At 35.5% G+C, this 16,866-nt stretch overlaps 1 protein-coding gene across 1 annotated transcript in view; it reads left to right on the top strand.

Moving 5' to 3' along the window:
* Positions 1-3,654: 3,654 nt before the first annotated feature.
* The window catches only part of CNGB3 (cyclic nucleotide gated channel subunit beta 3), a 33,754-nt gene continuing 20,542 nt past the window's right edge, over positions 3,655-16,866 (top strand). Inside the window, 8 exon segments of the mRNA XM_039695639.1 lie at positions 3,655-3,740; positions 4,283-4,472; positions 5,683-5,812; positions 6,955-7,167; positions 9,011-9,057; positions 11,044-11,130; positions 12,740-12,804; positions 16,331-16,453. Of these exon segments, the coding sequence (XP_039551573.1) occupies positions 3,655-3,740; positions 4,283-4,472; positions 5,683-5,812; positions 6,955-7,167; positions 9,011-9,057; positions 11,044-11,130; positions 12,740-12,804; positions 16,331-16,453 (941 nt within the window).

Below are 16,866 nucleotides of genomic sequence, written 5' to 3'. Positions count from 1 at the left end.
ACTCATGATAATTCACTGTTCCTCTATTCACATTTCTTCTTCTCACAATACCTTTTCTCAGCTCAAATACCTACTTTCCCATGGTTCAGCACCAAAATTTGATCTCATAGACAGTGATCTTATTTTGTCTCAATCTGGTTGTTTGTCCTTTTCAAAGTCATGTTCCCAGCAAACTTGGCCATGCTAGGAGACTTTCTAGTGTCTTAGACTATGGGAATGCACCTTTTGAGTATAGTTGATCAGAATAATTTTCACATTGGCCTATATTTCAGTAATATATTTATTTCCTTGTATGTAATATTCATTCTACAGTTATATTTGCACCAGTGTTTTTCATAGCCAGATTATGTATGACTCACAGGCAACTTCCCTCTGACTAAACACGTGGACATTTATCCTTTTGTCACCTGCAACTGATGATCTCAACATTTACAAACAAAATTCTTACAATTTGATTCTAAGTATGCATCTCTAGTATGGGGCATTCGACTTGTCCTAATTTCTATTACTTGGACTAAATAATTCAAATTTTCCCTGCCTAGGAATCATTCCTACTTTTTAATCTTCTAAAACCAATGTCCTATTAAACATCATTAGTACACTATTATATTTTGTAGCAAAATCATGAAGGAGACTATTAAAGCTCACTCCTAAAACCCCATCAGCATCCTGTGCAGATAAGGAGAAAAATAGTCCCTCTTCACAGGCAATTCATTGCAGAAACCTATCTCAGTCATCCTGAACCTCTCCTCAGGGAAGTCTTCTTTGGACTATAAAGACAGTATAAAAAAATAGAGAAATTTAGCTTTTTGGAATACCTCTCTTGCCGTACCAAGCAAGTGACTAATATATCAAATTTTTTTCTATTACTAGTTTTCCTAGTAATTTAGGATGACTGCTCTTAGGCCTGGAACTCAGGGCTTCTGTGGCATTACTCACACTGGGATTGTCAGCAAAAATTGAGGATGCGTTTTTGAATCAATACATTTCATGATGCCTGGAATTACATTTTTCTGTCTCTCCAAAATCTTTCTCATCTGTGCCATCATGTTTTTGTATTATCATATCCTTCTGAAAACTGATTATCTGAATCAGAGATTCTCCCTAATTTATTCAGAAAAGACAATTTTTTTTCAAGACACAGATTGTAAATGCAATCATAAATCACAATATCAGAGCTCAATAAAAGCATTGAAAGCTCTATTGCAGGACCAAGAACTCTATTTCCATGTAATTAGCAGAAAGTTTCTTAGGTGCTGCAAAAAAAAATAGGTTTATAAGTGAAATGAGAAAAAAAGTAGTATGGATATTTTCCAGGCAGCATACATTTATGAAGTACATTTTCTCAGGGGTCACCTGGTAGATTAAACATTAAATTGTACTCAGGTATTTGGTGTTCATGGACAGAAACAGGGAGGAATTAAAACCTTAGATTGCAACTTAGAAAAGGGCAAACTTTCTGAACTATTGCATTTCTTATCATTGTTTGTTTGAACTCTTAACACAGAAATCTTTCAAGCCACAGCACTTAACAGCTGTTGCAGACATTAGTATACTCAATACAGTATTTCCATAGCCTATTTCAAGGTGATACTCTTTAACTGTGCTGTAGGTGTCTAAAACTTCTCCTGTGGCTTGGGCAGAATAAAGGCACTGCAATTTTATCACTAAACAAATACGTTTAAATCTACAAGTTACAAAAATAAAATCTAGAAGTTAAAAATATCAGAAAATAACCTTATTATTATTATACTTCTCAGGTTCCACATATTGCTATCATTAAGTATTATTGCTACTACTATTGAGTAGTAACAAGACTGTGTGCATAGTCCATGTGTTGCCATCCTGATTTTCATTTCCTAGGCCACATGAAATTACTTGTACAGGGATAAGCATTTCCACTCTGTAAAGGACTACATAGAGAGTAAGTAACATAGACCTAGGCCTATTGTAACATACTGCAGAAAGGTCAAAGATAAAATGCGACAGAAGGAGTCAAGTTTAATTAAAAGTAATTTAGTGAAGTTAAATGGGCTTCATTAGCCCAGGCAATTTAAAGTGCACCCCCACACAAAGTACATTTACAATAAACATCCTCAAATTAGCAGTGTTCAACATGCAGTCTCTTCCATCTGTATTAACCAAAGAAAATTTAAAGTAAGGGTTTTGTTACAAGAAAATAATGGAGTAGGAGGTAATGCAAGCCAAATGAGAAGTAGGGCAAGGAAAATCAATTTCTCATCAACTGCAGGGCAAATAACTTTAAACTAAGTCACATAGACTCTAATCAGTACCAAATGGAAACATGGTTCCTCTGCACTACATTGCATCAAATTCATGATAGAGGAGACTTTAACTTTTGTTGGAAAATCTGTGAAATAAGAGGAAAATCTCAAGAAATTTGTAGCTTATCTCTAGAAAGAAGTTAGAAGGAGTTTTTGGCATGACACTTGTGGTACGTGGTACCTAACTATAAGATAGCTAATGACCTGAGCAAATACAGAAACAACAAAGACTAAGAACTATTTTAAATTCTTTGCATAGAGGCAAAAAACTAATTGTGAGATGCTAGCTCAAAACAAGAAAGGATGTCATTACATTGCAGATGGCCTGAGCAAAGGAACAATGTGACACAAAAGGAACTGTGATGAGATTACAAAATGTATCAGAACTGTTTTGATTAATCTCCGGTCTGAGGAGTTTTAAGAAATAGACAGTATACAAAGCTTAAAATAGAGGAATGACAGCACATACTTCCAAACTTTTTCTTCTGCTTCTAAGTGGAGCATATCTCCACTTTATCCAATGGTTTTATTGCTGAAGGATTTTTATATGCTTAAATTATACTTCCTTAGGCACTGTGATTTGTGTTGTGTCTCCAGAAAACTGCTTCTCAAAAAGCTAGACATCTCACTCTAACACTCTACTTTTTTTAGCTACAGCTCCTTCTGTTAGAAGCTTCAAAGTAGGTTTAGGTCTTTAGGAGACATGGTGTTTATTCAAAGAGCACTTTGCACTGGTGTTCATTTCTTCCCTACCCAAGGTACTGTCATACCACTTTTTCCCTACTCACATTTGGGAAGATTTTCTCAAGAATCTGGGCATTTCAAGCATGTGTCACTTCTGATTGGCTGCTACTCTTGCTGTAGCCACATCCCTGGGACTGCGACAGAGTTGAAAAACTGTTAAGAAAGAAAGAACAATTCTATCGGCCATAGCCTTCAGAATTTCAGTCCAGGGTGGCAACTGTGACCTGTGGCAACTGGGAGGAGACCTCAAGCTGCCCTGTGCCAGTCACAGCCATTTCCAGCCATCTGTAACATCTGTGCTCACATCAGCTGCGAACGGTTGAGTCAAGGATACAGGAAAAAATTCCATGTCCTGGGCTCTACATAGAGGAAGTCCAAATGTTTGGCCCAGCTGCCAGCTGAGTTGCACTCAAAAACAATCCCAGTCTGCAAAATCAGACAGTAGCAAATAATTGAGGATGAAATTTCAAGTAAGAATAAGCACAGAAGAGTTGATCAACAATCACTTTCACCTGGATTTTCTATTTGACTTCCCAGCATGCATAAAACCTAATGAAAGCATTAGTTTCAGTGCAAGTATGAGTCTGCAAGTGTTTGAAAATCAATAGTGCTCAGGTTTGAACAAATGCTGCGAGTGCTGGAATATCAGCTTAGTGTTACTATGACCCTGATCAAACTCTTAGCAGAGAAAGAAGAAATCTCAGCAGGAAGGCCAGTGTTTTGTTTCCACTGAAAACAGATGCAATTTTTTAACCTCATGTTAGCCATAACAAACCATAAAAATCATAGATGAAATAAATTTTCTCAATATTAGAAAGGGTAAAGTAAGCATAAGTCCCTCCTGCTCCACCTGCACTTCCTGTCATCACTAGGATATTGCCCCATTACAACAAGGACATTTTTATACACAGGTGTGGAGAGGATGCCTTGTTACTTAGTGAATACACCAGGAAAGCTCTAGCCCTTACACAGCCACAGTAGAACTTGGTGAAAAGCAGCAGTGAGAAGCCATTAGTGCAGTAGGCAAAACAGGGATACCCTGACCTCTGCTTGAAATAACACACAGACTGCTGACATGAGCAGGAGGCAAGAGCAAGTTTCCACTTAGCATGAATTAAGTGATACGAATAAGCACTGTGCTTACTAAAGACACAATCTCAATGTCTGACTTCAGTTCAGAAATAGAATTACCACTGATTCCTTCCATCCATTTCCAGTACATGAAGCCTTTTTCCCCCTTTTGTTTTAACCAGTGCACAGAAGCCAACACGTCCGGGTCCCCAAACAAATGAGTACGCTGATGCCCAGCTTCAAGAGATTGTCAAAAAATTGCGTGAAAGGGCAAATGTCTATAAGGAAAAGCTGAATGACCCAGTGATATCTTCACCTGAAGCAAGTCCTCCAACTTGTAAGTGCCTCTAGAAATAGCTATGCATTTGTTCAGTTTAAAACAGAAAATAATTTTGTGGTAACAGAAAATACTGTGATAATTTTTTGTAAATATAGTGTGTTTATCCACTGGAAAGGATCACTTTGTACCCTATGAAGTCAATTTATCCCTATTTCTCTACAGTAAGCCAGAATCTTTAAGTACAACCTCCCCTTGAATGACATCACTAAAGAATTTGGGGAAAAAACTTATAGAGGTAGTATTTAGAATCATTCATGTCAAGAAGTTTTCTGTATTTTGAAACAGCTCCCAGAGGTGTTTATTCATCTGATGAATCTGAAACATATGAAGAAACATATATCTTATGAGTTGATGTTAGTCACTTTGATATGAGATCTTCTGTGTAAATAGAGTAAATAAAATTTTAGCCTTGACAGAAATCTGGACACACTGAAGACTTTAAGTCCACGCTTTAAATAGAGCAAACTCATCTGACATTAATTAATCTTTGACTTTTGACAAAATATGAAATGTTAATCAATTTTTCTGCTCTACAGAGGAAAGTTTTATTTTCCTTTTCCTTTCCACAAAGAATTGAGTGTGGTGGGTTTGTGTTCTGGTGCTTTTTAGAAGCTGTTCCTTGTGTATGTGGTTTTTAAGAAGCTGCAAAAATAGTGTCTGAAGAATAATAAACTATACCCACCCATAGGCTTCCAGCCAGTTTCACCTGCTGCATCTTGCATATTGGGTCTCAGGAAGGGAAAAGATCAGCCCGCGGCACAGGGGTCTTTTCCTATTTCCACCCTCACTGCATTCATTCTTTGCAACAGTCATGTGAAGAGAAATGTTCAGTTGTGTTAATGAATGCTAAATTATGAATTAACAATTTTCTTGTCAGTTTTAGAAAAGGTATAATTTGTAGGCATTTTCCTAGGAAATTCAGCAATATAGATGCTATTTGCACTCTGTAATGTAAAAGCTCTTTTCAGGACAGTAGATGTACATGTTTATACCAGTGGTGATTTTATTCTTCAAGTGTTTTTCTATGTTTTTAATATAACGCATTTAGTCACTGCCCAGTGTTTTTAGAAGATATTTTAACATGATGACGCTTTTATTCATGTTAAAACAGGTGAATTAATTGAGCGATTATTAAAATGACAATGTTTTTGGTAATCTATGTGTCTAGCACCAAAGAAGCCTCCACCCCCACCGAAAGATGAAAAAAAAGATGAAAAAAAAGATGAAAAAAAGGAAGAAAAGAAAGAGGAGGCAGAAGCAAAGCCAGAGGAGGATCATTACTGTGATATGCTGTGCTGTAAATTCAAAAAACCTCCACTGAAAAAATACATGGAGTATATGAAGCTACCAGATACCATTGACTCATACACAGGTAAATTTAAAGTTGTATAATAGAATGGGGTAAAGCCATATTGAAGTGACCTGGTATTGCATGTCACCTGTGAGCCATCTTAAGATTCACATTCCAATTTGCAACTCTCAGGGACACAGAGGTCCTGTCCTAACAACATTTATTCCAAACAGGGAAAAGTGACATCAGTTTTAAAGAAGGTATGCAAAAAAAGTGTAATGCAAACTGACGAGAATTGGAATCCAAGTCTTCTGCTTCTTGATCTGGAATTTGTACCATTCATTTGGCCCAAATAATTCTTTTGTCAGTTATAATATACATGAGCAAGATGCAATATCTTATATGCAATAATTATATTTGATCATATAAGTTTCTTCAAGTGGAAACCCAGAGCATTGGAAATATTTCTCTGTATGTTCTGGGGTGTCCTGACCCCCAGGGGAGCACTGACTTTGACCCTCATCCATACAGAAAATTTCCTAGACTTTGAGATAGACTAGAATCCACAAAAGTGTGAAATAGATTATAGAGAGTATTGTAGGTGTATCTCTTGGTGAGAAATTTAGGTTTTGGGATTTTTAGTATGTGGTGGATGGAAGATGGTGGGCACAGGGTGTTCTCCTGAGTTTCTTCTTCATGCTTCTTCTTCTTTCTTCTTCATGGGTTTGGGTGGCATTTTGTAATTGGGCAGAAAAGTCCACATTGCAGGCTCTTTGGGATCAGTTATTGGGTTAAAAGGGAAAGTAATCTAGATGTCAGTTCTTAATTGGATAGTTTAGTCTTAAAAGACCTTGAAACAAGAGACTGTTAGCCATTTTGTGCCTTGCTAATGAAAAGCTGCCCAACTCATGGTTGTGAGACTGTTTTACTGATAAGAAATAATAAACACCTGAGTCCGAACATGAACTACTGTCTCAAGTGCCTTCAATCCAGACCCAGAGAAACCAACACTTCAGGTGCACTGAATAAGCTCTCATTTTTGCAAATTCCTTGTGTGACTCCTATTTCCAAACTATATTTTAGCAGTGTCCAGTTGCAAGAGGCAGAATGGTAGGTTGGTTTGGGCTGAAGCCTTCCCAGAGACTGCAGCAGAATGAATGAGTCTACAAAAATGGCAACAGGCTCTGAGTTCACTCCTCTCTGTTCAATGTTTTTCCTTTCAGATCGCCGCTATGTGGCGTGGCTCATGCTTGTGACAATTGCCTATAACTGGAACTGCTGGTTCATTCCCCTGCGCTACGTGTTCCCATACCAAACCCCCAGTAACACCATATACTGGTTTGCCATTGATGTCATGTGTGACATCTGCTACCTGTGTGACTTGATAATTTTCCAGCCCCGAGTGCGGTTTATCAAAGGGGGAGATATAATAGTAAGTATTGGAAGTGGGACTTCCATGGGCAGTAATTGTGTGTTGTGAGTATAGAAATCCATCCAATCTTACAATTCTTTTTTATCACTATGCCAAATGTATGTAATTTTTTTTATCCATCAAAGGGTACATATATTTTTCGTCACTGACCTTCCATTCTAGACTGACGTTCCATTATCCTAAGTAGGAAGAAACATATCCATTACCCAAATTGTTAAAAATTGAAAAATACCTCAAGATTTCAGATTTGATAGTAACAGATGAGAACAGCTGAAACAGGCATATGACTCTAAACAGATTCCTTATTGGAATCAGTGGTCATATGTACTTATGCATATACATATATCTGTTTGTATGTTTGTGTGAAACTTTCACCTATTTGCCTTGTATCAGATCACAGTTGAAGACAGGGCATATTCTGCTAGGGTTGGACAGGATATGCATACTGCATAACAGTTTGTGACATGATGGTTTTATTTTTTTCCAAAATCAGAAAAAATCCCTGTAATTTTAGGATACTTTGAAAATAACTTTTTTGAGATAATCTCTTTGGGGAAAATAAGTATGTTCAGTTTTGATTCTTGTTACAATTTTTTTGTTATCTTTCTATAGAAAAATGTAAAATAAAATTTTAAACAAGCCCCTGAAAGTTTGCCCTTAATCTACCAAAGGGTGTATATAATGTTAACTTTTCTTTAAAGCCTTCCCTGCTTTTGATTCTTTGACATCTTATAGAAAAAAAGATACCTAATTGAGAAAAAAAGTTTTGATAACTTCAGCCTGACATTACTGTGCCCAACAGACAGAAAATTCAAAATTATGTAACTTCAAGTCTAATTTGGAACTAGCTTTACTTTAGTGCTTTTATAAAATATTTATACATTGTATATACACGATATTACTGATACCTTTACCGACCAAGCTGTGCAAACACCATTTCAATAGGTATTAAATGCAGTGCAGTGGAATGTATTTTTTCACACCAAGACATTCAGTAACTGGATCTTGCCTAAGTCCAAAAAAACTCAATTTTTATGAATGAAGTTAAAACTCTAACAAAGCTCAGCTTGTTTTTCCCTTGAAGCTGTTTCCACAATTCACAGATTTTTGTGCACAAAAACCATCTCCTGCCTGATCTCTTGCATTTATTTTAAAGTTTAAACTGATAATAGTGAAAGTTGGAATGGAAATATGAATAAGATCTCAAAGTTATTTTTAAAGTTTCCCTGATATAAATACAGAAAGTACAATAATAGATAAATTTCTTTATATACTTGTGATTATCCTTTCTTATTATATTAGCATCAGTTCCCATGAAGAACAATTTAAAAATAAAAAGCTAATCATTACTAATGAATGCAGTGTTGATTATTGTAATGCTAGTAATGCTAGCATGTTAATGTTAGCTTTCAAAGAGCTAATTTTGTACAGCACCATTTTTAACCCTCTTTGATGTTTTTTTGGAGTCACTACAGATAAATGCAATTTTTGTCATGAAATTGAAGGGAGTTGGGTTGAACTTGAAGTCATATAGATGTCTTGAGAGGGACGTTTTGTGGAAAAAATGTAATGTACTTTTCTAGACCAACATCCAGATTGGAAAAAAGTCAGGCAAACCCCAATTCTCATTTTTTCAAGTGATTCTAATAAAATCTGATCTAATGTAAGCTAGACTAATAACAGTACTTCTTCTCAGAAATACCTACAGATATTTCTCCATTCATACTTTTAGACCATCATTAATTTAACTGCCATTACCCCTACTGTACTGTGGAGTAGCAGAGGCTCATCCTTGACATTTTGATCTTGACTGTGCCTTTTTCTCCTTTCATTATCACTGTAGTCAGACAGAGCAGAGACGGAGAAATTCTACCGCAGTTCTCTGAAGTTTCGGGTAAGTAGAACCTGTGTTACTGATACCAATATGAAGTTCTGGCTGTTCACAGGATTATTTTTTTCATTCACTGAAAATCACTGCTGGTTTAAGAATATCACCAGAAAGCATTGGCTCAATGGCCTATCAGTGCTCACCAGCTGAAGACTGATATCTTCCTAAACAGTCTTTAACTGTAAGAGAGAATATTTATAAATGTAATTCTCAATATTATTTTGGAATTATAATAAATTAATAAAATATAATTTTATTCATTTTTGAGAGGTCGTCCCAACACACACTAAAGACAATAGCACCATTTGCCAGAAATTCATTAAAAAATTTAAAACTCCTGAAAAAAGATGATAACTATTCTGTAAACTCTTTTGAAGTACTTCATTGTTCTGAACATTTCATTGCTCACAGGAGTCAAAAATTCAAACTCAGGTTTTTCATGCACATGGCACTTTATAAAAACAACGATGCATTTGATTTAGGAAAATTGTTAATGTTGCTCCTAAATGTTGGGGTTATTTTGTCAATGGAAGATGACAGTAGTTTATTGAATTCCTGATGAACTTACAGCTCTGTGACACTAAGCACACATCTCAGTTATTGCCCTCTCCTCTTCTCTACTTTTGCACCTGCCTTGTTCAGAGGTTTTTTTCTCAGTGACTGTGGTATCATTACTTAAATACTTGATATTAAGCTATCCAAAAGTGCAGAATATACATCATACAGTCAAAGTGGATTTGTATGGGTTTATTTTAAGTTCACATTTGCTGTATGTTTAGGGCTCTTGATTTCTGAAAAAACTAATGAGAGTTGAGTGCTCTCACTACATGGAAGATATAGGGGGAATTTGTCATATGATTAAGTACTAATTAGCAGTTACTGATATTAACGCACTTTTGACTAAATTTTCCTTCCTCTTAGACATATGTCTGAAAATGGGAAAGAATAAGGGGCTGCTTCTCTCAATGAATTTTTTGGTTTGCTTTGCACACCGTTCTGGTATTAATTGCTTCTTACCTGCATGGAATAAAAGGTCAGAGCTGCAGGCTGGTTGCTGCCAACACGATTTACACTCCTCAGAGCAAAGGCTCTTCTGATTCAGTGAGATGAAGCCCAGAGTTACACATCCCTCTCTTATTTCTAAGTAATAACAGCAACAAAGCAAGGTATCCCAAGATCTTTAAAAAGGGAAAGATAAATTTGCCACAGCTTTCCTTCCCTATCTTAGGAAAGAATAAAGATACACATAAGAAGAGTAATCACATTGTTAATGGACTACAGAAAGATGCTGAAAATCTTAGTGATATGGGAAAAAGCAGCATACAAATTTGACAGAAAAAGAAATCTATTTAAAAAAAAAACAACCAAAACAAAACAAAACAAACAAACAAAAAAACAAACAAACAACAAAAAACAAACCAGCCAAATTTATTATTCTGCCATGAATCTGTTGTTTGGAACACATGCCTTCTGCAGGTTGCAAGCAAGAAATCTAACTCATTGTGCTCCCTCAAATTGCTTTAGGCAGCCTTTTTTTAAAAGCTTTTGAGAAGGACTTTTAAGAAGTGCTTTTAAATGTTTTAAAAGACTTTTAAGAAGTGCTTGTGTAGAGGCCTCCCCACCTGCATTCACCAGCTCCATGCGAAACATTTTAGTCTGATCAGAATTGCAACTTAAAAAACAGAATGTATTAATAATCAAATATATGAGATACTGTTAATAATCCACATGAAACAGATTTAAATCTCAGGCACAGGGGACTGATTTAAATCTCAGGAAACAGATTTAAATCTCAGGACACAGGGCAGAGCCAAGCTGTTGATGTTTTCAAGGAGATAATCTTACCTGCCAGCACTTAGGAATCTACATGCTTAGCATGCTGACTCTTCAAATATTATCACAGTCATGATTCAGTCTAAGCAGGTTTTTGACAGCAAATAAATAGATTATGATTACTATGAAGTTTAAATTGACCTCTCTGCTCTTCAACAGCTTGATGTGATATCAGTGTTTCCATTTGACATTTTATACTTCTTCTTTGGATTTAATCCAGCACTTCGAGCAAACAGGATGCTAAAGGTAAGATCTGTGTTAGTGATGAATGGCTAACCATGCCTAGATGTTTTTGCAATGCAACAGAAATTTTTATGATATTTAGGAATATGAAATTTAGAAACTGTAAAATATCTTCAGGCTAAGGTACAATATAACTTAATAAAGAAACAAAAAATACAAGTCATAGTCTAGCCAAATTAAGCCCTTATTTTCTTATTTTTCTTCTGACTTTAATTTCAAAAAGGTTTTTTTTATTAAAGCTAGGTTTTTCACATTATTTAAATTAGATTAATCTCAAATTACCTGCTTATTTTTCAAAGATTTTTAAAAACCACTAATTAATGCCAATGCACCTTCCCCTTGTGTTGCTTGTGTCGGGTGTTTAAAAACATAGGAGGCAATTTTGAGGACAAAAGCTATGCACAGAATACCTGTCAAACACAAACCCACTTTTGTTATTGACTCCAAAGACCTTCGAGTTGTGTAATGAAAGGTCTGAGAAGGGATTAGAACACCAGCCACTGTGTGGCTAAATGCATTTTTCGGCACACAATCAACATGTTGACAAAGAATTGGTTTTCATTTAAAGCTGGGGCACAGTACAAGAGCTCTGACAATAAAATGAAGGTTTTCTTCATTTTGGTATTCAATAAAACTTCCAAATTAATTCCTTAAATCAGAACCAAAATAATATGAAAGAAAGAAAAGTTAAATAGTACCTTGTATTAGGCAACCAGCTGTGTATTGAACAAAAACAAAAACTACATGAGATCACTAATGATCAGCTGTAAATACCAAACAGGAAGAATTCAATACAGCTGCCCTTGATGCCACAGAGTATCCTCCAGTATGTGGCTGTTGGCTGCATATGATCACTTACTGGAGAATTACTGGAACTTCAAGAGAAAAAATGCATGTAATTCTTTGTGATCATGTTGCCCAAGCAATTATATATGTATGACGAAGTAGAAATTGTTCTGCAGTGCTCTGACCAAAACAGCAAGGTTATTTCTGTATAATCACTCAACACCCAGAAAAACACTTGACTCAAATTTATCTTTGTTTTTCAGCCTATATTTTTATTAAATGTTTGTCATGGTTTAGGAATAGTGTTCTGCAATTTAGTACTCCCAGTAAAACGGTGTGCCTGGTCCCTCTCCCCCTTCAACTAAAGGCACAAAAGGCAATGATCACAGGTTAAAATGAGAACAATTTACTGGAAACAACAATGAGACCAGAAAATTAACACTAACAGCAACATTGCTACTGACAGAGGGTGTAAGAAAATAAGTGATTCACATGGAAAACTCCCCAGTGATGAACAATACCAGACAGATCCCTATGTTAGATTTGCTCAACAGGAAGGAACACCTTTCTTTCCTAGAAGAAACAGTCTCTTTATCCCACTCCCAGCAATGACCTGAGATTGTATGGAATAACATGAGTCCTGGCATGCCCCTCCCAGGTACTGCAAGAATTAACCCTGTCCTGGCCAGAACCAATATTTATAGAAACTTTGATTACTGAAAAATCCATTTTCAAAATATGTATGTGAATTGATGCCAGTACTATTATTAAAAAAATGTTTACTGAAAAACTGTGATTGGATTACTTTCATTTGTTTTCCATTCAGCATAACACATTCTTTGAGTTTAATGATCGTTTGGAAGCTATTATGGAAAAAGCATACATCTACAGGTATGTGCTGATAAAACTCAAGTAGCATACAAAGCTTGGCAGAGAATGCATTTCAAATTATGAGTTGTCAGTTAAGCATTGGGTGGAATATGATACATCTTTAACTGTTCAATTTAAAGGGTTTTTAAAAAAATATCTGCCTTTATGGTAATCATTAAAATAATGTATATATAAGGCCTCACTTACATATGAAATCTAGCTCAGTTCAGCTGGCCTGGTTCTGGCAAAATTTTCACCAAACTGAGGCTTCTGCCAAAATGTAATTTATCAGAAGTTTCAGAAAGTTTCTTTACTGAAAGAGCTAAAGAATGCTTTCTTTAGGTTGCTAATAGTGGTTCCAAATCCTCAGAAGCTGTTTATTTGTACTGAATAGGAGTTATAAGCCTGAGCCTGTGTCAACATTTTTCTTCAAACGTGCTCTCCCCATGAACCTGACATATACAGAAACTTGATCCTCCACTGCACTGACTACAGCTGGAATGAGGATCAATTCAGCACAGTTCACAAATAGTGATTATAACCATAGTCTGCTGAGCTGTGCTCTCACCTTCTGCATTGACAGAAAGAATTTTGGATCCAACTCGAGTAGTCCATAGACATAGCTATGGCAATTTCATAGGCCACCCAGCTGCCAGTGATGCTGCCAAGATACAATGAACCCATCTGCTTTGTCATCATTATTGTCAATGTCATCAGGACTGGCTTACCTTGTGTAATTCCTACACTAACAGATCCTTTTCCCTGTACCATTTTTGGGGCATGTATTGTTCCTATCTGTTGGTGTTGTAGAAATACATTGGTTACCATCTTATTTCATTTCAGAGATTAATGCACTTAAACAGAACTCTTGATATTAATACATTCAAATGAGATATTTTATGAGATTTAAAAGCAAGATAAAGTTCAAAAGGAGCTTCAAATATCTGTTCTTTCATTTTTTCATGTATCTGAGAAATAAAACAAAACTTGAAAGTTTGAAAGTTGTTTTTTTTTTAATTTTTGAGATGCTGACCTTCACAGAACTTATATTTACCTCTCTTTTCACTTATGGATAATTCCATTCTGGTTTGATTTGGGATTTGTTTGGTGTGGTTTGGTTTTTTTATTTTTTTTTTAATTCTTTTGGTTCAAGAGAGGACTGAATTTCCACAAGAGGAAATTTCTTGTCAGTTTCTAAATCTCTGCCTTCTTCAGTTTCTAATTTAATTTAAAAAAAAAAATGGGCCTTCATCAGCTTATGCTGTTTAACTTTTTCTAATATTGATAAACTTAAAAATTAATTGTTTTAAAACTAATTATTTTCTATATTATATCCCTTGCTTTTTGGAGTCATAATTCAATATGTTTTCTGTATCTCCTATAATACTTACAGTGAGTAGTGAAAGATTATAATTATATTATGTTATGTTATGTTATGTTATGTTACATATTAAATGTAATATAATATAATAATATGTATTTTATTATATATAATATATATATTATATATATATATATAGACAATTCTGAATCAAGTAATTAGTTTGTATGCAACCACACTGTCATATGTATATGGATTTCAAAGAAATGGGAACAAATCTAAAATCCTTTTTCACCTAAATAAAGTTTTTCAAGGGACAGAGTTTCACACTATTATGAAAATATTGAATGGGAGATGAATGTTCAAAGGACAAGTTGTAAAGGGGATGTATATATCCTCAAGCTAGACCAGCATTGAAGGATGTGATGTTTATTTACATGTCAGAAACAGGAAAGGTGCTCATTTTGAAAGGCTAAGACACACAGACTATCTCACTGGTCCTGTAAAATGTGTGCAGTAGCAGAGCCAGCTACTCTGCCCTGTCAGAGAGTTTTTTTAGCATGATATTGGTTAAGAACCACAACTGTGCTGCTGCTTGTGTCTTTGCTTCCTGGCCAAAGGCCCACTTAGATTTCCAGTATTAAATCACTTGCAGAATGTAAACTGCAGAATCTAAATATTTCAAAGTGAATCCATTTTCTAATTCATACTTCAAAAAACACTGACTCCTGATTTTCTCATTGACAATTGGAGAACAGAGTTACTTGTACAGAAGAGTACAAGCAGGAGCTAAAAAATCTTTAAATCCCCAATCTTTTTTGTGCAAACTACCATGTTTTATTTTAATGTGGCAATCTTGCTTTGGTCTGAGATTGGTATAACCAGACTCTGAGCAATAAGGCACCAATTAACAAGACAATATCAAATTAAGCTTCTACAACTAGGGGGATTCTCTTCTCAAACTAATTAGTTTGAGTAGATATAGAGCTAGCATGAGTTCCTTACATCTTCTAATTGTGATATAGTCAACAAATGTCTGGAGAAATATAACACAGCAAATGTTTCTGGAATCTTCACTCAGACCTCAGGAGTCCACTTTCGTGGATTCAAACTTGAACAGAAGAACTAGCATGGACAATACTGCAACATAAGAAGATCACAACAGCTCTCTCCTGCTCTCTGTAGCTTGCAATCCTAAACAGAGTTGTCCTGGAAGTACACCAGCTTTTAAACAGAGAAATAGCTTTAATTTGTGAGCATCATAAAGAAGAATACACTCAGATATATTATCTAATGGCATGGAAAGGCCAAGGAAGGCATAAATGGCACCTGAACAAGCAGCAAAGGAGTTTTTAATGAAGTAACCACAGAGATATTAGCTCCCATTACCTTTGTTTATAGACCCAACTTAGTTAGATCTTATTAAATTGTCATAAAACCAATTTCTCAGTTATTCTGTACTGCATACTGCATTGAATTCTAGCAGATAACCTCATTAACTACCAGACTGTGTTTAGGCAAGTCCTGCACTTTTCCTGCTTATTTATCCCCTGCCTGTATGAATATTTCAATAGAGATCTAAATCCAGGAGACATTTCTTTTGATCCCCATGCTCTGAACAAAGGTTATACAATGAGATCATTACTGTATTAAACAGAAAGCTGCTTGGTGCTTAAGTAGTTCATCATTGGTATTCTTCAAAGCACTGGCCTCGAGCATAAGAACTGGGATTAGGAATGATATAACTCCTGCTGTAGCAACTAAATCTTACTATTTAGTGGATCTACTGCAGGTTTTATACTACAGGTCTTGTAAAGCAGTTCATTTCTGACCTCAGACATTTCTTGGCTTTGGTTCATAAGTTTAGAGTCTATCTTGGATAGAGTTTGGGAAACATTATTTTTTACCCTGTACCCTCATTAATATAGCTTCAAATTTCTGGAAATATTCATAGCCATTTAAAGAAGTGGACTATAAACTCCTCAGGGAACCATAATTTAAAAATGACCCCATGTCAAATAATCTAGGGAAGATATTTATTTGACCTTGGACAGATGTGAGAGATGGGTAACTGCCAGCTATTTTTTTCATAGACTCAATACAGGTGGGGAATTACTTAGCGTGTGCTTAACATTAACATCGTTAATCCAAAAATGTAATTGGCTCCATATTAAAAAGAAAAGAAAAAATTTAAGCAGTTTTATAGGAATCTGTTGACTTTTATAGGGTCATTCGAACAACTGGATACTTGCTGTTTATCTTGCACATTAATGCATGCCTGTATTATTGGGCTTCAGACTATGAAGGAATTGGCAGCACTAGATGGGTGTATGATGGCGAAGGAAACATGTAAGTCCTTTTCTTTTGCAAGAGATTTTTTTTTTTTTATTTTGCTCTTTCCTGCCTCCCCGTCCTTCTCCCATGCCACTGCTTACTTTTTAACTGCTTGCATAGCAAACTTTTAGTATCATGACTGCTGATAAGTAGCTTTCTATGCTAGCACATATTTGGAGGGCAGGTGCAGTGAATAATCAGTTCACCACATTCAGATTTTATAGGTTTATGAGTTGATGCTAAGTGCTGACTTAATTAAACATTTAGAAAGCAACAAGGGTCATAAATTAAACTTGCTTATTGCATATGCACATGGGAACTATTAAAAGGATTGTATTACAATCCGTCAAAAGACACACAGAGATAGTTTGGGAGTTTTTTTGCTGTCACACAGCATTGTGTCATTAAAGTGCCACATTTTAGTCCCT

This window comes from Passer montanus, unplaced genomic scaffold (assembly GCF_014805655.1).
Source record: "Passer montanus isolate IOZ18808 unplaced genomic scaffold, ASM1480565v1 scaffold90, whole genome shotgun sequence".
Lineage (NCBI taxonomy): Eukaryota > Metazoa > Chordata > Aves > Passeriformes > Passeridae > Passer > Passer montanus.
The sequence above is the reverse complement of the archived record's forward strand: the minus strand, read 5'-3'. Positions and strand labels throughout refer to the sequence as shown.